Below are 25,436 nucleotides of genomic sequence, written 5' to 3' on the forward strand. Positions count from 1 at the left end.
TTCAGAAATCCTACAAAGGAAATATTCTCGGAATTGGACGAAATCAACGCCCAGGGTCTTATTTTTCCACGGAGCTTCCAGAAGACCAAAGAGCATACGAAGTGGGGCCACGAGGTGGCCAGACCATAAGGCGGCGCGGCCAAGGAGGGTCCCGCGCCGCCCTATGGTGTGGGCCCCTCGTCAGCCCTCCGACTCTGCCCTTCCGCCTACTTAAACTCTCCGTCGCGAAAACCCTATTACCGAGAGCCACGATACGGAAAACCTTCCAGAGACGCCGCCGCCAATCCCATCTCGAGGGATTCAGGAGATCGCCTCCGGCACCCTGCCGGAGAGGGGAATCATCTCCCGAAAGACTCTTCATCACCATGATCGCCTCCGGATTGATGTGTGAGTAGTTCACCCCTGGACTATGGGTCCATAGCAGTAGCTAGATGGTTGTCTTCTCCTCTTGTGCTATCATGTTAGATCTTGTGAGCTGCCTATCATGATCAAGATCATCTATTTGTAATGCTACATGTTGTGTTTGTTGGGATCCGATGAATATGGAATACTATGTCAAGTTGATTATCAATCTATCATATATGTGTTGTTTATGTTCTTGCATGCTCTCCGTTGCTAGTAGAGGCTCCGGCCAAGTTGATACTTGTAACTCCAAGAGGGAGTATTTATGCTCGATAGTGGGTTCATGCCTCCATTAAATCGGGACGAGTGACAGAAAGTTCTAAGGTTGTGGATGTGCTGTTGCCACTAGGGATAAAACATCAATGCTTTGTCTAAGGATATTTGTGTTGATTACATTACGCACCATACTTAATGCATGCGGATGCTAACCTGAAGGTGGACTTTTTAGGCATAGATGCATGCTGGATAGCGGTCTATGTACTTTGTCGTAATGCCCTGATTAAATCTCATAGTAGTCATCATGATATGTATGTGCATTGTTATGACCTCTCTATTTGTCAATTGCCCAACTGTAATTTGTTCACCCAACATGCTATTTATCTTATTGGAGAGACACCACTAGTGAACTGTGGACCCCGGTCCATTCTTTTACATCTGAAATACAATCTACAGCAATACTTGTTCTTTACTGTTCTTCGCAAACAAACATCATCTTCCACACTATACATTTAATCCTTTGTTTACAACAAGCCGGTGAGATTGACAACCTCACCGATAAGTTGGGGCAAAGTATCGTGATTGTGTTGTGCGGGTTCCACGTTGGCGCCGGAATCTCCGGTGTTGCGCCGCACTACACTCCTCCGCCAACAACCTTCACGTGGCCTTCATCTCCTACTGGTTCGATAAACCTTGGTTTCTTGCGAGGGAAACTTGTCGTTGTACGCATCACACCTTCCACTTGGGGTTCCCAACGGGCGTGTGCTTTACGCGTCAATAAGCTAAATTTCCGGCGCCGTTGTCGGGGAGATCAAGACACGCCGCAAGGGAGTCTCCCACATCCAATCTCTTTACTTTGTTTTTGTCTTGCTTTACTTTATTTTATTTACTGCTTTGTTTGTTCTCTATATCGAAAATACAAAAAAATTAGTTACTAGTTTTACTTTATTTACTGTCTTGTTTGCGTTCTCTATATTAAAAACACAAAAAAATTAGTTACTTGCATTTACTTTATTTACCTTTTGTTTATTTCATCATGTTTCCTCCTAAGTTCACTCGAAAGACATACCGGTAGGACGAGGGTCTATCATTGGAAGAGATAATATAGAAGCATTTTTCACCCATGTTAGTATGGATGAAGATTTTGAAGATACACCCTTGGTAAAAGTTGCTCCTACTTATGAAAGTGCTATCTGCTCTGTTTAATACACATGTTGGAAACTAGATTTGTTAATCTCAATCCTATAATCCAGCATATGTTTCTTACACTCTCTGATATGGAAATGGGAGAAAAGAGAAATTTTGTTTTAGATGTACTTCTTAGAGAATTTGGTGATACAAAAGAAGCATGGTGACCGGGTGTATACGTGAGCACGCATCCATTGGTTGACACGTGTCACTTCTAGCAATCCACTGTTACCATCATTGTTGGGTTAGCAAACCACATCAGCACTAACAACACTTCCAAATCACGTAGGACCCACCTTCTTGAATTCAAATAGTGGGCTAGATGCACTTTCAAATTACGTAGGACCCACGCCTAGTACGCTTAGCGATGGATAAGACAACGTCAAGGCAACAGATCCATTTGACGAGAACCGGATCTCAACGCAGATCGTGTGGCATCTAGAGGGTGCTCATGTATACACCTAGTCACCAAATCCCCTCTCTTTGGTGATATAGCTAAAGAAGCTAGAAAAGTTTTTATTAAGCATAAGAGGCTTGGTCTTTTCACCGATTTTGCAAGAACACTTGAAAAGATGAACATGGATAGAATAAAGTACACTAATAATGTTAATGATGGTGGGGAGATTAAAGTACCGATACCTAGTAAGCTCCTAGGAATGCATGAAGCTCTAGAAAATAACTATGCTTGGCTTGTTCCTGAAAATTTGTTTGATGAGAATAGCAAGCCTAAAAGTAATGAAAAAGGGGCCTCTGAAACTTACATAGATAAGATACAATACATAGTTGAGAAAACTCCAAACCCCTCTGTTGATGCTTCATCTCTTGATAATACTTGATTCACACTTTCTGCGCCTAGCCGAAAGGCGTTAAAGAAAGCGCTTATGGGAGACAACCCATTATTTTGCTTCTGCACTTTTGTTTTATATTTGAGTCTTGGAAGTTGTTACTACTGTAGCAACCTCTCCTTATCTTTATTTTATTGCATTGTTGTGCCAAGTAAAGTCTTTGATAGTAAGATTGATACTAGAATTGGATTACTGCGCAGAAACAGATTTCTTGTTGTCACGAAATTTAGCAGCCCCGTCTGTAGGTAACTAAAAAAAATCTGCCAATTTACGTGCGTGATCCTCAGATATGTACGCAACTTTCATTAAATTTGAGCTTTTTCATCTGAGCAAGTTAAGTGCCCCAGAAAAATTCGTCTTTACGGACTGTTCTGTGTTGACAGATTCTGCCTTTTATTTCGCATTGCCTGTTTTGCTATGTTGAATGGATTTCTTTGTTCCATTAACTTTCAGTAGCTTTGTGCAATGTCCAGAAGTGTTAAAAATGATTATGTCACCTCTGAATATGTGAATTTTTGTTATGCACTAACCCTCTAATGAGTTTGTTTTGAGTTTGGTGTGGAGGAAGTTTTCAAGGGTCAAGAGAGGAGGATGATACAATATGATCAAGAAGAGTGAAAAGTCTAAGCTTGGGGATGCCCCCGTGGTTCATCCCTGCAAATTTCAAGAAGACTCAAGCATCTAAGCTTGGGGATGCCCAAGGCATCCCTTCTTCATCGACAACTTATCAGGTCACCTCTAGTGAAACTATATTTTTATTCCGTCACATCTTATGAGCTTTACTTTGAGCGTCTGTATGTTTTTTTTTGTTTGAATAAAATCAGATCCTAGCATTCTTTGTTTGGGAGAGAGACACGCTCCGCTGTTGCATATGAACACATGTGTTCTTAGCTTTACTTTTAATGTTCATAGCGAAGGTTGAAACTACTTTGTTCATCATTATTATGGTTGGAAACAGAAAATGCTTCATGTGGTAATTGGTATAATGTCTTGAATAATTTGATACTTGGCAATTGTTGTGCTCATATAGATCATGTTTAAGCTCTTGCATCTTGTACTTTGCACCTATTAATGAAGAACTACATAGAAGCTTGTTAAAATTTGGTTTGCATGATTGATCTCTCTAGAGTCTAGATATTTTCTGGTGAGGTGTTTGAACAACAAGGAAGCCCTACATCCATTGTGACGAAAATCCTTCTCCTTGGCAGTCGTCAAGGAGGGGAGAACCTCCTAAACACCAGCACTAAGTCCAAAGAAAAAGAAGGGGTGATACGTCTCAAACGTATCTATAATTTCTTATGTTCCATGCTACTTTTATGACAATACTCACATGTTTTATACACACTTTACATCATTATTATGCATTTTCCGGCACTAACCTATTGACAAGATGCCGAAGAGCCGATTCTGTTGTTTTCTGCTGTTTTTGGTTTCGAAATCCTACAAAGGAAATATTCTCGAATTGGACGAAATCAACGCCCTGGGTCTTATTTTTCCACGGAGCTTCCAGAAGACCGAAGAGCATACGAAGTGGGGCCACGAGGTGGCCAGACCATAAGGCGGCGCGGCCAAGGAGGGGCCCGCGCCGCCCTATGGTGTGGGCCCCTCGTCAGCCCTCCGACTCTGCCCTTCCGCCTACTTAAACTCTCCATCGCGAAAACCCTATTACCGAGAGCCACGATACGGAAAACCTTCTAGAGACGCCGCCGCCGCCAATCCCATCTCGGGGGATTCAGGAGATCGCCTTCGGCACCCTGCCGGAGAGGGGAATCATCTCTCGGAGGACTCTTCATCACCATGATCGCCTCCGGATTGATGTGTGAGTAGTTCACCCCTGGACTATGGGTCCATAGCAGTAGCTAGATGGTTGTCTTCTCCTCTTGTGCTATCATGTTAGATCTTGTGAGCTGCCTATCATGATCAAGATCATCTATTTGTAATGCTACATGTTGTGTTTGTTGGGATCCGATGAATATGGAATACTATGTCAAGTTGATTATCAATCTATCATATATGTGTTGTTTATGTTCTTGCATGCTCTCTGTTGCTAGTAGAGGCTCTGGCCAAGTTGATACTTGTAACTCCAAGAGGGAGTATTTATGCTCGATAGTGGGTTCATGCCTCCATTGAATGCAGGACGAGTGATGAAAAGTTCTAAGGTTGTGGATGTGTTGTTGCCACTAGGGATAAAACATCAATGCTTTGTATAAGGATATTTGTGTTGATTACATTACGCACCATACTTAATGCAATTGTCTGTTGTTTGCAACTTAATACTGGAAGGGGTGCGGATGTGATACGTCTCAAATGTATCTATAATTTCTTATGTTCCATGCTACTTTTATGATGATACTCACATGTTTTATACACATTATATGTCATTATTATGCGTTTTCCGGAACTAACCTATTGACGAGATGCCGAAGGGCCAGCTGCTGTTTTCTGCTGTTTTTGGTTCCAGAAATCCTAGTAAGGAAATATTCTCGGAATCGGACGAAATCAATGCCCAGCATCCTATTTTTCCACGAAGCTTCCAGAACACCCGAGAGCCACCAGAGGGGAGCCCTGGTGGGCCCAGATGATAGGGCGGCGCGGCCATGGCCTGGGCCGCGCCCCTATCGTGTCGTCGCCTCGTCGGCCCTCCGACTCCGCCTCTTCGCCTATTTAAAGGTCCCCGACCTAACACCTTGATACGGAAAAGCCACGGTATGAGAAACCTTCCGAGCCGCCGCCATCGCGAAGCCAAGATCCGGGGGACAGGAGTCTCGTTCCGGCACGCCGCCGGGACGGGGAAGTGCCCCGGAAGGCTCCTCCATCGACACCACCGCCATCTTCATCAACGCTGCTTGTCTCCCATGAGGAGGGAGTAGTTCTCCATCGAGGCTAAGGGCTGTACCGGTAGCTATGTGGTTAATCTCTCTCCCATGTACTTCAATACAATGATCTCATGAGCTGCTTTACATGATTGAGATCCATATGATGAGTTTGTAATCTAGATGTCATTATGCTATTCAAGTGAATTTTACTTATGAGATCTCCGGAGACTCCTTGTCCCACGTGTGTAAAGGTGACAGTGTGTGCACCGTGTGGGTCTCTTAGGCTATATTTCATAGAATACTTATTCACTGAGTTATGATTTGAGTTGGATGTCTCTATGAAATTGTGGTGTGTTAGTACCTCCTGTGAATGCTCAACGTGACAGCGTGGGGTGTTCATTAGTACTTGGGAATACATCTTTAAGGTTTGCCTAGATGATGAATTAGTGTTCGTTATCTTGCCGAGAGTAATTCGTAGTAGCATAGTGAAGTGCTTATTTATATCCCTTTATGATTACAATGTTGAGAGTGTCCACTAGTGAAAGTATGATCCCTAGGCCTTGTTTCCAAATACTGCAATCATCGCTTGTTTCTTGTTTTATCGCATCTTTACTTCCCGCAATATTACTACCATCAATCGTACGCCAGCAAGCACTTTTCTGGCGCCGTTACTACTCGCTCATATTCATTCATACCACTTGTATTTCACTATCTCTTCGCCGAACTAGTGCACCTATACATCTGACAAGTGTATTAGGTGTGTTGGGGACACAAGAGACTTCTTGTATCGTGATTGCAGGGTTGCTTGAGAGGGATATCTTTGTCCTCTTCCTCCCTGAGTTCGATAAACCTTGGGTGATCCACTTAAGGGAAACTTGCTGCTGTTCTACAAACCTCTGCTCTTGGAGGCCCAACACTGTCTACAAGAATAGAAGCACCCGTAGACATCAGGATGCTAACCTGAAGGTGGACTTTTTAGGCATAGATGCATGCTGGATAGCGGTCTATGTATTTTGTCGTAATGCCCTAATTAAATCTCATAGTAGTCATCGTGATTTGTATGTGCATTGTTATGCCCTCTCTATTTGTCAATTGCCCAACTGTAATTTGTTCACCCAACATGCTATTTATCTTAATGGAGAGACACCACTAGTGAACTGTGGACCCCAGTCCATTCTTTTACATCTGAAATACAATCTACTGCAATACTTGTTCTTTACTGTTATTCGCAAACAAACATCATCTTCCACACTATACATTTAATCCTTTGTTTACAGCAAGCCGGTGAGATTGACAACCTCACTGTTAAGTTGGGGCAAAGTACTGTGATTGTGTTGTGCAGGTTCCACGTTGGCGCCGGAATCCCTGGTGTTGCGTCGCACACTACACTCCTCCGCCAACAACCTTCACGTGGCCTTCATCTCCTACTGGTTCGATAAACCTTGGTTTCTTACTGAGGGAAACTTGCTGCTGTACGCATCACACCTTCCACTTGGGGTTCCCAACGGGCGTGTGCTTTACACGTCAACAAGGGGAAGGTGCCGCTACCCCTAGGGCCGCCGCCCCTCCAGGAGCCGCGCGCCGGGCCGCCGCCACGGGGATATTCATCGCCATATTCTCCACGGTGCTCCTCTTCATCAACTTCTATATCAACATCTTCATCTACCGTTTTTAATCTCTTGGCAAACATGACGTGTATTACAATCTATCAATTTCCCATGGTATTTTGTGTCTCCAAGTCTTTGTTTGAGTAGTGACTTGTTCATGGCAATTGTGAGATAGTTTGTGATGGTTGCATACAAGTATATGTTATCTTCTATGATGATCTTGTTGTACCAACATATTAGTGCACACATATATTGGTGATGCACAAAGTTGTCACCGTTGCATGTTGATAGGATGAGGGATATTCGAAGTTTGATAGAAACCGAATCCCAAGTACTAGAGATGCATATTGTATTAGTTCATGGTTAATCAACAGAGGTATTATCATGCGGACCTTAGATCTAAATGTGGTGGTTGGACTTTATGTCTTAATAATTCTTTCGTTTCCCCTTAATTGCCTTGGAATCAATCACTAGGGGTGTATTTGCTCATGTATATGGCTAAAATTATTCACGGCTCCTCGTTAGAAGAAACAATAAAAAAACTATCTTTGTGTTTCATTAATTATGACAACCACACAAATGGAGCAGCAATTTGTAGAACACTTACTCCCTTGAATTACTCCACTTCACTTCACTTCATCTCATTTTACTTTTACTGCACTTTACTTTTCTTGCATTAGTTTTACTCATTGCAATTTAATTTCAACACATATAGTTTTATAACAGAAAGCTCTCCACACACACAAACACACTATAGATACTAGCTTTGCATAGAAGACCATATAAGTGAGTTACAGGGCTTTAGAGAATAGATAGTTTACCTTCAGCTCCTCGTGGGTTCGACACTCAAATACTTATCGAATTGTACTACGGTGATCCCCATGCATTTGGGTGTTATCAGTACTCCACGTATGTTAGTTAAATTTATGATCTAGGGATACATGGAGGCCTTATAATCCTAACGGAGGTAGTAGTGATTATCCGATGGACTACATGCTCAACTCTCGGAATAGCATGCCTCTCGAACCATCCCGCAACTCGGTCGCTGAGGGCTTTGCCGGGACAAAGACAAGTGGTGTTGTCCCCATCGATGTCCATGGCTGCAACGTGCCGAACTATTTGGTCCGCGATGGAGAATAAGGAGGACTAGATTGCGTTTTCCATTTTTTAGCAAGGTCCTTCTTACAAATGCTAGGGATGCATATGTAATTTTCTTTTTTTTCTAGGATCCTTTTTAATAACTTGCACATGCATCATTGTTAGTCATGTAGGTTCTAGCCCCTCTGGGGCGCTCCATGTTAAAAAAAACATCCTGCATCCAGGTTGTGTCAACATGGTGCACATGACCTTGGGTTTAAAAAAATAATGTCTTGATAAACTTCTTATATAGAGCTAATTACACTAGAGGTCCTCCAACTTGTTTATCATGTGAAGATTTAATCCTACATCTTGCAAAACGTGTAGCCGCGGTCCTACAACTTATAAATCATGTGAATGTTTGGTCCTCAATCAATGAAAACCTGACATATGACGTTATAGTTTTTTGCACAAAGACCCTTAATATTTTAAATTTGCGCATGTAACTTGTGCAGCCGTCTTACATGCGAGTCCCACCTGGCAGGGAGCTACGAAATATATAAAATCTAATATGGAGGAATTATCTAATATATAGATAGATTAGATTAATATTTCACTACCTTTCACGAGGTATGAAACTACTCGATTTTTTCTTTAGCAGCACGCACATTTTTTTTAGCTGGAAAGTACAACATGTAATTTAAGAAGAGTGATGGATGCATGTTGTCCTTTTCACTTTGATTGAATATAGAAGATGGATGCATGCTTTCATTTTTCTTGAGAGCTTTATGCATGTATCCTAACGAAATTAAGGATATAGAAAATAAACTATTCCGGTAAATGATTTTTGGGTCAAGTGTGAAATACAAAGGCATGGCTCTTTGTTCTAAACTAGTTTAGTGTATACAATTTTGGCGACAAAGCATTTGTTTTTTAAAACTTCATAGCGCACGATTTGTTATTACAAGCGCCATAATTAAATAGATACATTTTCCTTGGTCTCGGAGTATTTTCTTTCTTGGCGTCAGAGCTGCCCATAAGAACTAGGTAACGTACACCCCAATTTTGCTAGATCTGGAACACGTTTCTTTAAACTTCATAGTACACGATTTGTTATTGAAAGCGCCATAAATAGATATATTTCCCTAGCCTCAGAGCATTTTTTTCCTTGGCCTCGGAGCTGTCCATAAAAAAATAAGTAATGTACACCCCAATTTGGTTAGATCTATAACACTTTTTAAAATTTCATAGTGCACGATTCATTATTGCAAGCCTAGATTTTATAAATAGATATATTTTTCATGGCCTCGGAGTATTCTTTTTACAAGTTCTCTTCTTCCTATGATGACTAAAAAATAACTATTTTTAAGTCGACGCTAAGGACCATTTCTTGAAAAAGAATTATATTTATAGGTAGAATACATGAGAATATGTCACTTGTGAACTTTACTAGACACATTGATAACTAACTGGTAACTTAAAATCGTCTTTGATATATTATCTAAATGTATTCTACATGTTTTTAATTGTGTATTCCATTTTTTACTACAACTCGCGTAGTAAGTAAAATATGGGAGAAACATGGACATGTAAACTTTGTGAAAACATTGGTATTATATTTTATTTGAGAAATATACAATAGATTAAAATACTTTTCGACATGTATATTATGTTCTATAATAGAGTATTTTGTCTTTAAATGAGGAAATTGAGTTTAATATACATGTAGTAAATAATAATTTTTTAAAGGTTGTATTCTTCTACTATTTCGTACTACTTACTAGTTTGTATAAAAACAAGTCTTCCCCAAATTAGAACAAAAAATTATGTATGGTCAAGCCTCATATATTGTTTGTATAACAACATAACTTCCCAACTTAGAACGTTAATGTATATATGTGCTTCAGCGCCAACCGGCAGTTAGCGCCATCAGCAGGTCGCGAGTTCGAACCACTTGTACTCGTTTAAATTTTATTTAATTTCTTAGCCCCCGATAGGTGGGAACCGCATGTAAGACGGCAACACATGTTACATACACATATTAAGGGTCTTTTTGCAAAACTATAATGCTACATGTCAGTTTTTGATTGCTCGAGGGCCAAATCTTCACATGATTTGTAAGTTGTAGGACTGCAGCTACACGTTTTGCAAGATGTAGGACTAAATCTTCATATGATGAACAAGTTGTAGGACCTTTGGTGTTTTAGCTCTCTTATATATACAGCTTGCAACAGCTCAAAGGATCGGGTCGGATTTTATTCGTACCATATCTCTTACCATAATTTTTTCTCGGATTCAGATCGGAGCGGATTTTGACCAGTTTCAGATTCGAATGCGGATATACTGCACCGCTGATTCGAATCGGAAATGGGACGGACTTGGATCAGAAACGAAAATAGCCCATGACAGGTGAGACCCGCATGTAAGATGGCATCACATGTTACATACACATATTAAGGGTCTTTTTGCAAAACTATAATGCCACACACCAGCTTAATTGCTTGAGGACCAAATCTTCACATGATAGTTGTAGGACTGCAGCTACACGTTTTGCAAGATGTAGGACTAAACCTTCACATGATGAACAAGTTGTAGGACCTTTGGTGTAATTAGCTCTCTTATATATACAGCGTGCAACAGCTCAAAGGATCGGATCGAATTTTGCTCGTACCATATCTCTTACCATAATTTTTTCTCGGATTCAGATCGGAGCAGATTTTGACCGGTTTCGGATTCGAATGCGGATATACCGCACCGCTGATTCGAATCGGAAATGGGATGGACTTGGATCGGAAACGAAAATAGTCAGATATATCTCTCATTGTTAGATAATTATAGGTTTTGCAAATCTCGAGAGGGATTTAAAATTTTAGTCCTATGTAGTTAAGAAAAAAGATTCTCAATACGCTAAAACTTAATCATTGGTATAAATTTAGAGCTAAACATGCTCACCAAATAAATTTGGTAACTCAATACTCCCTCCGTCCCAAAATATAAGGCGTCTAAGGATTGGTCGAAAGTCAAACCATACAAACTTTGACCAAATATTTAGGAAAAAATATTTACATCTACAATATCAAATTGACATATTAAGAAAATATACTTTAAGGTGAATCTATTGATAATAATTTAGTAGTGTAAATATTTATATTTTTGTGTATAAACTTGGTCAAACTTTAAAAATATTGACTTTTAACTAATCCTTAGATGCCTTATATTTTGGGACGGAGGGAGTAACTACTAACCTTGTGAGATTGGCTTTGGCATTCGAATCAAAAGTCGGATTCTCCGGTTTAAAACCTTCGGGTTATCCTAATTAAACTGCAGATAATCCATATCCGCATGCTATTTGTTATACCATATCCTACACCGTTTTTAGATCACCACTGCGGAATTGGATATCCTAATCCTCCCGATTTTTTAAAATGAGATATGGATACCTTAAAACGAATTTGGAGCCGCTTTTGGCACGGAAATTATCCTATCCGTTTACACCCCTAAACCTAGGTGAAAAGTATGTACATTATAACTCTCTCTCCCTCCCTCCCTCCCTCCCTCCCTCCCTCCCTCCCTCTCTGAGAAATTAAGTTTTTCTCGGAGGGTCTTGGCAGGACTCCTCAATTTTATTCGACTACATCCACGACGACCAGTTTTGCCTTTTCTCTTCGCCATCAATAACTCGTCAACGATCCATGGATACAATACAATGTGCGGAAAAAGTCCTAATAGAGAGTGGTTGTTTTGAAATTTCCAGGACTTTTAAACTAACACGTTTAGTTGTATATATGGATGCCGTCAGAAGTTTGTAGCTTGGACTTTGTACTCCAGCCAGGCAACTTGCTGAATTTCGGGAGACGATCGAGTACGCACGGCACGCATGTATCACTATCACCAGTTTTGAAATGATGATGCGGAGAGTTCCATTGTTGTGGTCATTGTGGACAAGACAGAGTAAACCGCCCCTGTAATACTTTTCCTGTTGACGTGAAGATTTTGTGTACCGGGCATGAGGTGAGAAGCTTCCCGGCCGGCCGGCCGATTTACCTTGTAACATCACACGGTCAAGGTTGCAACGAGGGGTACAGTTGATCAGTTGACCCGGCCGTCATGGCTGACCTATTACCAAAAAAAAAAAATGAATTAGTGCTAAGATGAACTAGACACTAAATGATATAGTAGAAGCGGAACCTCGGCGTGACAATTCTAGAAATTCGCTCATGACAGGATTTGAACTCTGATCGTTGGGGTGCGCCACTGCGACCCCAACCACTGGGCTATGCCCACGTCCTCTGGCTGACCTATTACCGTGCCTAAACGTGGATATAGCTTGATTTACATGTAAATTTAATGCTAATTCTTAGTTATCTGAAATTTCGGTGATTTTTGGTCATCTGAAGTTGCACAATAATTTGCTTGAAGTTGCACTCTAGGAAGTGTTCGATTTTAATGCAATATAAGTACCTCTTTTTTTGTCCGCAGGCTATAATGAGATGAAGCCACATTATCCGTGGAAGCCACGTTATAACAATTTTTTACGGAAACGATGGTTAGGAACGATGGTTTCATAGACATGCAAAATTTCGATGTTCCGACTCATTCATTTCTTTAAACGGGGACAGAACACATATTCATTCCATTGGTATGTTTTTTTTTTCTTTCTTTTGAATGGTTACCTGGGGAGGAAGTCCCCACCTGAATATAATTTTCTTGGTACGGAACTTTCCCTCCCTCCTCCTCCAAGCAATATATTTAAAATATTTAGATATTTTCTAGTTTGAATTTCTTTCTTTCGAGAATCTCATTCGGTATTTAACTAGTTATCTCCGGTAATCATGGTTACCAGAAATCCTGGCCCCCTCTGAAATTTTTTCTACCAAAAACCTTGGTTTTAGCTTGAAATTTTCCGCATTTGTAGTACTCTACCTTTTCACCATTAAGTTTTTTCTTCAAATTTGAAGCATGGTGCATGTTTCATGTGGTTTTCACCGACTTTAATCTAAGTTCGTCTCTGCAAAAAAAATTGTGACCAATTCTCAATAGAATGATGTCATCAAATCTCAGTTCCAGCCCATGTTGTAACTCCTCATTAGCATGGATCACAAAGTAAATCTAGTGATTCCAATGCATTTTTCGTTGTTGTAACCTCACTTCCCCACTTGCAACTAATAAATTTTCACTTGCAAGCAAACTCGTAACATAAGTACACAAATCACGATGCAAATTCGAAGTTGCAGAAGTCTATTGTGCACGAGCTTTGTTCTAAGTCTATTAAGATCTAGCAATTCCGCAAAAAAAAAATTAATTTCTCCAAAATAGAGACTGAAAGAATAATAAACTTTCACCTTCTACTGTACATACCGCGACCAGACTTAATATTGTCAGCGCTGTCATGATCTCATCGAAGCTTCGCACTTGGTGGGTACCGGCCACCTAAGTTTGCCGCTCATCTTCTCCGACGCTGTCTGGCTCGTGTAGTTCTTCCATACGGCGGCCATGTTCCTCAGGTCGTGCACCTTGTTCTCGAGCCCGATGCAGCAGTTGGCGTGCATCGTGCAGACCCTGTCCATCTCGCCGTGGAACTGGCAGAAACCGTCGAAGAGCGTCGTCTCGAGGAACACGAACTTGATCTGTAGTTCGCCGGCGGCGAGCTCGCCCTTGATCTCGTTGAAGACAGCCTGGTCGTGGGTCGGAGGGAACCGCGGCCTCGCCGCCCGCCACCGCATCAGCATCTCGACCGTCCGGTTCGTCGACTTTACGTAGTAGAAGCCGGTGTTGGGCGCGTTGGTCAGGTCCTCGGCTTTGCCGTTGAAACGGTCGGTGGAGACGGCCATGTCGGCGTAGAGGTTGATGTGCCGGAACGGGTTGCGCAGCCACATGATATCCACATCCTGCAAACATCATTATCGGAGCATTTGAATACGTACGGCATGTCAATCGAAGTAATGAAATGTTCTTCCCCGGCCGGTCAACGATAATGAAAAATGGTTTTCTATGCATGGTTAGCAAGGTAATTGATTTCATACTTCAAAACATATAAAGTTTGCGTGATGTTAGTCGATCCTGGTACTACCGATTTACAAATTTCTCCTGGGACACATAAATTGGAAAACCACATGAAATAATGTATAAACTGCATGTCTGGAGTTATGCAGGTTGCTTACGGTGAAGAGATAGTTGTAGCCAAGCTCAAGGACGCGCTGCTGGAGGGAGAGCTTGGCCCATACGAGCTCGAGGTAGCTCTTGGTCATGAAGCGGTTGGCCGAGGTGACGTCGGCCGACTTGACCTCGAGGAGGTAGCAGTGCGGGTGCACGGCCTGGCAGCGTGCCAAGGCGCCGGCGTCCACCGCGACAATGAGGGTGTGGTTGAGGAGGTGCGCGGTGCCCTCGCCGTTCTTGAAGCCCTCGCGGAAGAGGTCGAGGAGGGAGCCCGGCACCGCCCACGCCTCGTTCACCGACGTGATGATCACCGTGCCGTCGTCCGTCGCAACCTTCGGCAGCAGCTCCGCCAGCCCTGGGAATCTGTCCTCCTGCATACGTACATGACACAAAGAATGTTATGGACTTTCAGTTCAGACATGAACGTGATTAATTCCGGGTGCACGAACACACTGCTAACGGTGTGTATATGTGTGCCGTGACGATGTGCTAATTAATCAAGCCTAACCTTTTCACCGGCCGTGCCGTCGTCGGAGATGTTTGCGTGGCTCATCTTCTGATGAGCTGATCCATTCCCCAAGCTCGAGATGATTGCCAGCTTCTCGCCAAGCCGGTCTGAGGCGAGGAAGAAGAGCAGCAAGGTGGGGAGGAGAGCCCCAAGGAGGAACGCCACCGAGTGGCTGACGCCGTTATGCTGCTTGCTCAGGCTAAGGCTGCCCACCATGTTGACACCAATGGGCAGAGCGGCGGCGAGTCAAAATGGGTTCGAACTGCCTACAAGGTACAACTTCCATCCAGTAGGCTGGTCGGTAGGTATTTAAGGTTCGGGTGCGTGTCTCGCTATGTGTTGATCTCTTCAAACGACGACCAAATATGTTCCAGCGCAGAACAACTCGTCCGTTAGATCTGTACAGAGCACCCATGTGTACAACCGTACAGGTGACTTTCTTTGCACACGTGAGTGGGGCCCAGTCAGCCCCAACGGCACGACAGTATTCAGAAAAAAATTGTGTTTCTTATCCGTCTCACGCATGGTCGACATCAAGCACATCGCTCATGTCTTTGTCATACCGCCGCCGCTCCGAGGATCGCAACACCGCCTTGTTCGAGGATGAAGCTCGCCGCAGCAGCACCGTCTCTCGAGGACGAAGCTCGTCACAACACCATAGTCTCGGAGGATGAAACTCGTTGTCACAGTATAATTCATATTTGTAAAAGAGGTTAACTTCACACAAGCGGAGCGAGACTTGTCGCCGCAATGTTTGGGCCGAGTGAACCCCCCCCCCCCCCCCGGTTACGTGAAGGAATTATGTCCTAGGGGAAATAATAATAAGAGTTATTTATTGCTCCCTCAGGTCGCCTTTAATGAACGTAACAAAACTAGGTACGTAGGCCATTCGTGTGCACGACTAGCATCAATTTATTACGACCGGGGGAAGTATCTATAACTCTATGTTTACTATTAAATTTGTGATTTATGCTATAACTACGGTGTTCCTCGAATATGGGATTCGAATAGATGCTCACTAGTAGGTGTAGAGAGATAAACAAGAAATAAATAGTTTCTAGTTATGCCTCTAATAAAACTAGCTCTTCGTTGTGACAAGATCAAGCTTTTCTGATCATGAGTATGGCTATGTTGAACAACAACGAGGGTGAATTATTTAGTTGAACAACAATGAGGGTGAATTTTTTGGCTGAACAATCGTACTGAACAAATCCAAGTCACGGATATGCTATGGGTCATTCTTATGGTTAATAGCAAATATATTTAAGTGTTAATTATGTATAAGTCGTTTGACCATGAGGATATCATGGTGACTCATATCGGGGGGTATGCTTTGATCTCATCCACCCTCACCGGTTAACCCCGAGGGTTGGGAAGGTTAAGACTCAAGTGTATTTGAAGGTGAGGGAAACCTAATGATTCAAGTTTGTGGTTTGTTCCTCCTGAAAAAGGAGAGATATGACTTGGGTCCTCTTGGTATTGCGATGTCAAGTAACATGTTTGTGCAAACACCTTGTGATAGTGATCACAGTGCATCGTCAACATACACCAAACGAGAAAAGGAGTGTTGATACAAGATCGAGGATAACATGTATAGTAATCAAGAGTTGATTACGGGACGACCAAAATCTCACCTTGGGTTATCAACATATTATGTAACAAAGGGGTATGACATATAACAACACGGAAGGTTCACTAAGTTCTTCGAGTATGCAAAGGAGCCAATGTGGATGTCCAGATCCCACTGCGCTATACCGAACCTATCAGGTCACACACTTAAGGTTGTACAATCTGTTGCGAGTGTATTATTTATGGTATGTGGTTGATAATAGATGTTCGGAATAGTTCCGACAGCATCAGGAATTGTTTCGGAGATTTATGACTAAGAGAGAAGACTTCCGAAATCACTATGAGCATGTCATAGGTGATTCAGGTATCATCGGAAGTGTTATGGTGTTACCATATATATGGAATTATACCCAGGATCATTCCGGTGATATTTCATATAGGGGAAAACCTAGTCTTGTGGAATCTAGAAGTGTCCAGTGACACCAGAAGAAAAGCGGGAAGAGTTTCGATGGAAGAGAGGGGAGGAGGCAGACCCATGCCACTTGGCCCCAAGGGAACCGGCGGGCTCCATAGGGCCCATATCGCCAGCCCCTCCCCTTGGCCCCCCCTCCCGGAGAGTGGGCCTTAGGGTTTGGGATTGCCGGCCCACCCTTGGCCGCATCGACCTTTGGAGGGGCGGCAGCCGGTCCTAGGCGTCCGAAGGGCAGCGGGTGCCCCCTCGCCAAGTTGGTGCCCCTCATGATTACCCACTTAAATGACTTTATACCGATGTTTACCGCACACAATTTTGATTAAAATGGGTATGTGATGTGCAAGACAATTACACACAGTTTCAAAATACGGTTTTGCTAATTCTCAGTCGGCTGAGAATTGGCTTAGTTATCATCGACTCCTAAACCATAAGATTGTGTTGTGATTTATGTTAGTCATGAGTTGCAACATAATCACAAGTAAAAATAAATATTTGCATATGAGATTGCTGTAAAACAGGGCGTATCCCTATGTTGTGTGTTGTATTGTGATGGCCCTTATATAGAGGTATTTATAGACGAGGAGACTTGACTACAAGAAAATCATTATGTTTAAACTAATTCTATCTAACTGAGATTTTTCTACTTAAATATGGATGACGTTACCGAGAGTTAATTCTCAGTCGACTCAAAATTAATCACACCCTTTAAAATAAAAATGGTTTGCGTGGCTCATCCACTGATGAGCCGATAGCCCAATACATCCCCCAAGTTCGAGATGCTTGCCAACTTCTCTCCGAGTCGGTCGGAGCCCAGAGGCGAAGAAGAAGAACATGAAGGTGGGAAGGAGGGCCTCGAGGAGGAATGAAACCGAGTGGCTGACGCCGTTGTGCTGCATTCTCAGGCTCAGGCTGCCCACCATGTCGATCGTCGACATGTCCACCACAGAGTGGCGCTGGTGAGTCAAAATGGAAACTACGTACAAGGTGCAACTAGTCAACTACCCGGCCAGCCGGTATGTAGTTAGGTATTTAAACTACTATTTCATCTGTCTGAAAATAGATGTCTCAACTTTATCTACATATATAGATGTATCTCTAACTAAAATGCATCTTGATATATCCGTGTCTAGATAAAAGTGAGACACATATTTTTAGACACGGGTAGGAAACTTTAGATGGCTGTTTTTGTGTTGATCTCTTCAAACGACGACCAAATATGTTCAAGCTGCCAAGCAATGATGTCCTGCGCGTGCTCGGACGTGAAATTCCGGCTTTGGCTGTTTCCTTCGGGCTGCTCCTGTTGCCGCTTCCTCGGCCTTGGAGAGTTTGTCTGATTCGGTAAAACAACACACCGTTTCCTATATTTTTCAACGAAGGGGAATACCAGTTACGCGCGCATACTTTTTGTTCATCTCTCCCTCTCTGTTCCTAAACGTTTTGGGTAGCTAAGTCAATTTGCGTACCGAATTCTCGGTTGCTTCCGAAGTTGGAAGTTGAAAACAAAACTCGTCTTTCGTTTGTAGGCCCGCCTGTAGCCTTGAGCCAGAAGGCTTGAGAGTCCAAGTCTGGTCAAAATCATACAATTTCCAATGTCTACATGCATTAGTTTTTCTACCACAAATCAAAGTCCAAAGCATCACGCCACGATGCATCAGCAGTCGATTGATCAACTGATCGCGCGCCGGTCCGAATCAGGTGCCCGCGCCGCCCTCTTGTCCGGCGTCCCGCACTTGGCCGGGACGCGCCACTCGAAGATCCTCCTCCTCTCCGCCGGCTTGATCACCGTGTAGTTTCTCCACTGCCCGAGCACGTCCCGGAGGTCGCTCAGCTTGTTCCCCAGGCTCACGCAGCAGTTGGCGTGCATGGTGCACGCCTTCGCCATGTCGTTGCGGAAGAGCTGGCAGAAGCCGCCGAAGCGGGCCGTGTCGAGGAACTGGAGCCGCACCCGCAGGTCGCCGTCGGCGGCGGTGAGCTCGTGCTTGATGTGGTTGAAGATGGTCTGCTCGTGGCCCCGCGGGAACCGCCACCTCGCCGCCCGCCACCGCCGCAGCATCTCCACGGTCCGGTTCGTCGCCTTAACGTAGTAGAACCCGGTGTTGGGCCAGCTGCGGTCGATGTCGTCGGGGTCGCCGAAGTAGAGGTCGGAGGACGTGGCCATGTCCGCGTGCACCCCGATGTGCCGGAACGGGTCGCGGAACCACACGATGTCCACATCCGTGTAGAGGAAGTTGTAGCCCAGCTGGAGGACCCGCTGCTGCAGCTCGAGCTTGGCCCAGACGAGCTCCACGTAGGGGTCGCTCATGTAGTTACTGGCGGAGCTCAGGTTCATGGATGTGTTCGCTTGGAGAAGGTAACAGAACGGGTGCACGCGCCGGCAGTGCTGGTACGCCGCGGCGTCGATAGCGACCACGACGAGGTGGTCCAGCAGGTGGTTGATCTTCTCGCCGGCGTAGAAGCTCTCACGGAAGAGGTCGAGGAGGGAACCCGGCCGCGCGAACGCCTCGTTCACCGACGTGATTATCACCGTCCGGTCGTCCGTGGCAACCTTGGGCAGAAGCTCGGCTAAACCTGCAAAATTGGACTGGGAGTGCAGTCCAAACGGTGTCAATGTCTCGTCATAACTTTCGTCAAAAATTATCTCTTCATTTTTCTGTATGCAGGAACAAGATGGTTATTGTACTGTATTGGAGTAGATTAATGTACTGCACAATTAATGATGATTACAAAATTAATTTGGAGCAATATTTGAATATTTGGGCGTTTCGGATAGCGTTGGACTCGTGCTCCTTTTACAAGCACAAAAAAAGATGTGAGAGCTAGACGTTTTTTCTTTCCTTTTCAGGTCACCCACCAAGAACTCTTCCAGAGTAAGTTTCCTGGAAAAGAGAACTACGCAAATCCAAAGATAGCTATACTGTACACTTGTTATATATGCTGCGTTTTCTTTCTTACACAGGGTCCAATATGATACTGCCTAAAACGGCAGTGTTCCTTTTTGTCACGTGCCAATTTGTGCTTGTTGAAAAAGTCTTCCAACTCGTTCCAAAAAAAAATCATCATATAAACTTCCATGTGTTTATTGACCATTTCAGTGATCATTATAAAGTTTCACAAAAAAAGTGATCATTAATAAATGTTGTATTTTCCTATAAAAATGTTTTATTCCTCATATGTTCTACTCAGTTATTATTCCCTTGCAACAAGTCCATTTGAACATCCTAATTAACTGTTGGGTCCACGCAAATACCTCATTTTTTTTGATATATTTTCTTGACCTGTACAGTAGGCAAAGCATCGGTGCGATTTTACTTTTTATACACAAAGAGCAAACGGTACAAAGATATTTATTTATCTGGATGGATTTTCCGATTTATAAAGACATATTTATTAATTCTAAATGAAAATATTTCAAACTTTATCGACTGATTAGCCTGAAGATTTGTTTAGCAGTTGGAAAAAAGATGCTAGATTTGCTTTTGAGCTGCTTGTTTCAAATATGAAATTAATGGAAAACAGGGCATCCTGATTCGTTATAAAAGATGCTAGAGCTCACGGGGTCGGCCGAGAGCTGAATGAACAAGACCATGCTAAACCCAAACGAAATGCACATCACCATACCGAGACCAAGCACATGAAACACTATACCTCGTCAGAGTTTCTGCCTGTGGGAGTAGTTGCTCGTTGCCGACGAGACGCTGCCATCATGTCCACCGGCGACCACCCCTGGCTGACGAGCAACAATAGCAGGAGGAAAGCAAGGGTGGCGGCAAGCCACAGCTTGAAAATGCTGCCAAAGCTCCCGTTGTGGAACTCCATCCGGTGATGTGCAACACCAAAACGACCATATATGCGTCCGGGAGATCTATCTACAGTTGTAGTGAATTTATAGGGCTATGGGCCATATTGTGGTACGCAGCTATCCCAGGCAGTGATTAATAATTAGATGGAGGTAGTGAGTTGGTGGCTATTTGGGAATATATGCATCGGAAAACAGCAATTATTACTTTCTAAAGATTGTAGGCGTTGTGACATATGAGGACCTGGTGTCGATAGCTTTCTATGAGTGCAAATATTCCGCAACTAGTTGCGGGTATACCTTATTTTTTTGTGACACTTCCAAGTATCCGGAAAATGTAAACCCAAATTGCCGACATTGATTATGGTATATGTTGTGAACCTGAATTTTTTATTTCAAAATATGATCATATGTGACCTGTGCAAAAAGAACATACATAAGTGAATAGTGTCATGTACTATTTAAACATCATTTGTTTTTTATGAATTTATTATAGCATTGACCCCCGTGAGAAACCCATCTCCCACCCCCATGCGGCGGCGCCCCGCGCCGCACCGGGGTGCCCGCCGCCTCTCCTCCTCCTATCCTCTTTGGTGCCTCTCCTCCCGCCGCCGCTACCGGATGCGTCACCGGGAATAAGCCCGTGTGGCGTGGTTGCGGCGGCGGAGATCCTCGGTCCCCATGGAAGCGCAGCGGCGGCACCCGCTCCGGCCATCTGCGACCATCTGCAGGCGACGGAGGTGGCCTGGGATCCAGGGGGTCTTCCGGTGACGGGTGCGGCGTGGGGCAAGAGGGTCCGATCTGAGCCCAGATGGGTTTGGCCGGGCCATCCGCACCTCGACGACCTCGACGTTGGCAGTCGACGGTGCTCCTGGGGTGGTCCTACAGCATGAGGAATCCATGGCGGTGGTGGTATCCTCTTTCACCGGAGGGGATCGACCAGTTTGTGGCTATTTTGGCGGTTCTCGCGATCCGGCAAATAGTCCCCGACGGCGAGGCGTGGCTGCCGGTGAAAGCCGGCCCTGATTTTGGTCATGGCGGACGATGGCGGTGCCTGTTCGTCGCTACCTTGTTGAAGGTATTGTCTCTGTAGTCTACGTTTCTTCTCACCTGGGCTGCTCCGGGGGAAACCCCAGACCCGGGTCTCTCGGATCGGATGATAGCGGCGCGTAGCATCGTTCTACCTGTTGGGGGCATCGTTTTTGGAGCAGACAACGGATGGTGGTGGTGCTGAGGTGGAGCGGTGTGTTTATGTTGTGTCGGCGTCGTCGAGTCTCAGCAGCATGGTGCAGTGTGTAGGATAACGTTGCATAGAAAACAAAAAATTTCCTACCGCGAACACGCAATCCAAGCCAAGATGCAATCTAGAAGACGGTAGCAACGAGGGGGTATCGAGTCTCACCCTTGAAGAGATTCCAAAGCCTACAAGATGAGGCTCTTGTTGCTGCGGTAGACGTTCACTTGCCGCTTGCAAAGCGCGTAGAAGATCTTGATCACGATCGGTTCCGGCGCCACGAACGGGCAGCACCTCCGTACTCGGTCACACGTTCGGTTGTTGATGAAGACGACGTCCACCTCCCGTTCCAGCGGGCAGCGGAAGTAGTAGCTCCTCTTGAATCCGACGCAGCACGACGGCGTGGTGTCGGTGGCGGTGGAGAACTCCGGCGGAGCTTCGCTAAAGCACGCGGGAGCTATGGAGGAGAGGGGCGGCTAGGGTTTGGGAGGGGTGGCCGGCCACTCAGGGGGCGGCCAGGCTGTGGTCTTGGGGTGGCCGGCCCCTCCCCTTGGCCCCTCATTATATAGGTGGAACCCCAAGAGGTGGTGTCCAAGTCTTCGAATAAGACCCGAACCAAAAACCTTCCATAGGAGGGGAAACCTAGCCAAGCTAGGACTCCCACCAAGGTGGGAGTTCCACCTCCCATGTGGGGGTGGCCGGCCCCTAAGGGGAGTCCACTTGGGACTCCTCCCCACTAGGGTTGGCCGGCCATGGAGGTGGAGTCCCATGTGGACTCCACCTTCCTTGGTGGTTTCTTCCGGACTTTTCTAGAACCTTCTAGAACCTTCTATAGAACCTTCCGCGACATTTTTATTCACATAAAATGACATCCTATATATGAATCTTATTCTCGGACCATTCCGAACTCCTCGTGATGTCCGGGATCTCATCCGGGACTCCGAACAAATATTCAAACTCTATTCCATATTCAAATACTACCATTTCAACATCCAACTTTAAGTGTGTCACCCTACGGTTCGTGAACTATGCGGACATGGTTGAGTACTCACTCCGACCAATAACCAATAGCGGGATCTGGAGATCCATAATGGCTCCCACATATTCAATGATGACTTTAGTGATCGAATGAACCATTCACATACAATACCAATTCCCTTTGTCTCGCGATATTTTACTTGTCCGAGGTTTGATCTTCGGTATCACTCTATACCTTGTTCAACCTCGTCTCCTGACAAGTACTCTTTACTCGTACCGTGGTATGTGGTCTCTTATGAACTTATTCATATGCTTGCAAGACATTAGACGACATTCCACCGAGAGGGCCAAGAGTATATCTATCCGTCATCGGGATGGACAAATCCCACTGTTGATCCATATGCCTCAACTCATACATTCCGGATACTTAATCCCACCTTTATAGCCACCCATTTACGCAGTGGTGTTTGATGTAATCAAAGTACCTTTCCGGTATAAGTGATTTATATGATCTCATGGTCATAAGGACTAGGTAACTATGTATCGAAAGCTTATAGCAAATAACTTAATGACGAGATCTTATGCTACGCTTAATTGGGTGTATCCATTACATCATTCATACAATGATATAACCTTGTTATTAATAACATCCAATGTTCATGATTATGAAACTAATCATCCATTAATCAACAAGCTAGTTAAGAGGCATACTAGGGACTCTTTTGTTGGAGATATGCCCAAGAGGCAATAATAAAAGTGGTTATTATATATCTTTATGTTTATGATGAATGTTTATATACCATGCTATAATTGTATTAACCGAAACATTGATACATGTGTGATATGTAAACAACAAAGAGTCCCTAGTATGCCTCTTAACTAGCTTGTTGATTAATGGATGATTAGTTTCATAATCATGAACATTGGATGTTATTAATAACAAGGTTATATCATTATATGAATGATGTAATGGACACACCCAATTAAGCGTAGCATAAGATCTCGTCATTAAGTTATTTGCTATAAGCTTTCGATACATAGTTACCTAGTCCTTATGACCATGAGATCATGTAAATCACTTATACCGGAAAGGTACTTTGATTACACCAAACGCCACTCGCGTAAATGGGTGGTTATAAAGGTGGGATTAAGTATCCGAAAGTATGAGTTGAGGCATATGGATCAACAAGTGGGATTTGTCCATCCCGATGACGGATAGATATACTCGGGCCCTCTCGGTGGAATGTCGTCTAATGTCTTGCAAGCATATGAATAAGTTCATAAGAGACCACATACCACGATACGAGTAAAGAGTACTTGTCGAGAGACGAGGTTGAACAAGGTATAGAGTGATACCGAAGATCAAACCTCGGACAAGTAAAATATCGCGTGACAAAGGGAATTGGTATTGTATGTGAATGGTTCATTCGATCACTAAAGTCATCGTTGAATATGTGGGAGCCATTATGGATCTCCACATCCCGCTATTGGTTATTGGTCGGAGTGAGTACTCAACCATGTCCGCATAGTTCACGAACCGTAGGGTGACACACTTAAAGTTGGATGTTGAAATGGTAGTACTTGAATATGGAATGGAGTTCGAATATTTGTTCGGAGTCCCGGATGAGATCCCGGACATCACGAGGAGTTCCGAATGGTCCGAGAATAAGATTCATATATAGGATGTCATTTTATGTGAATTAAAATGTCGCGGAAGGTTCTATGGAAGGTTCTAGAAGGTTCTAGAAAAGTCCGGAAGAAACCACCAAGGAAGGTGGAGTCCACATGGGACTCCACCTCCATGGCCGGCCAACCCTAGTGGGGAGGAGTCCCAAGTGGACTCCCCTTAGGAGGCCGGCCACCCCCCATATGGGAGGTGGAACTCCCACCTTTGGTGGGAGTCCTAGCTTGGCTAGGTTTCCCTCCTTTTGGAAGGTTTTTGGTTCGGGTCTTATTCGAAGACTTGGAGACCAACTCTTGGGGATCCACCTATATAATGAGGGGCCAAGGGAGGGGGCCGACCACCCCAAGACCACAAGCTGGCCGCCCCCCATAGAGTGGCCGGCCACCCCTCCCAAACCCTAGCCAAGCTCCTCTCCTTCATATTGCCCGCATAGCTTAGCGAAGCTCCGCCGGACTTCTTCACCGCCACCGACACCACGCCGTCGTGCTGTCGGATTCAAGAGGAGCTACTACTTCCGCTGCCCGCTGGAATGGGGAGGTGGACATCGTCTTCATCAACAACCGAACGTGTGACCGAGTACGGAGGTGCTGCCCGTTCGTGGCGCCGAACCGATCGTGATCAAGATCTTCTACGCGCTTTGCAAGCGGCAAGTGAACGTCTACCGCAGCAACAAGAGCCTCCTCTTGTAGGCTTTGGAATCTCTTCAAGGGTGAGACTCGATACCCCCTCGTTGCTACCGTCTTCTAGATTGCATCTTGGCTTGGATTGTATGTTCGCCGTAGGAAATTTTTTGTTTTCTATGCTACGTTATCCTACATCTTTGTTGTTTACATATCACACATGTATCAATGTTTCGGTTAATACAATTATAGCATGGTATATAAACAT

The 25,436-nt window shown here is 44.3% G+C and overlaps 2 protein-coding genes across 2 annotated transcripts; both read right to left on the reverse strand.

Annotated features, from left to right (window-relative positions):
• Positions 1-13,288: 13,288 nt before the first annotated feature.
• On the reverse strand, positions 13,289-15,061 carry LOC124662534 (uncharacterized protein At4g15970-like; the record flags this gene model as incomplete). The annotated part of the gene is made up of 3 exons (XM_047200359.1): positions 13,289-14,039; positions 14,313-14,678; positions 14,828-15,061. Coding segments are annotated over 3 exons (1,101 nt in total), but the record flags the coding sequence as incomplete, so codon positions are not given.
• Positions 15,062-18,522: 3,461 nt separating this feature from the next.
• On the reverse strand, positions 18,523-20,672 carry LOC124662535 (uncharacterized protein At4g15970-like). Its single transcript, XM_047200360.1, has 2 exons — positions 20,502-20,672; positions 18,523-19,506 (listed from the first exon to the last, which is right to left on the reverse strand). The coding sequence occupies exons 1-2, from the start codon at positions 20,670-20,672 to the stop codon at positions 18,523-18,525; spliced, it is 1,155 nt and encodes a 384-aa protein (XP_047056316.1).
• Between the last annotated feature and the right edge of the window lie 4,764 nt (positions 20,673-25,436).

The sequence above is a fragment of the Lolium rigidum genome, chromosome 6 (assembly GCF_022539505.1).
Source record: "Lolium rigidum isolate FL_2022 chromosome 6, APGP_CSIRO_Lrig_0.1, whole genome shotgun sequence".
Classification (NCBI taxonomy): Eukaryota; Viridiplantae; Streptophyta; class Magnoliopsida; order Poales; family Poaceae; genus Lolium; species Lolium rigidum.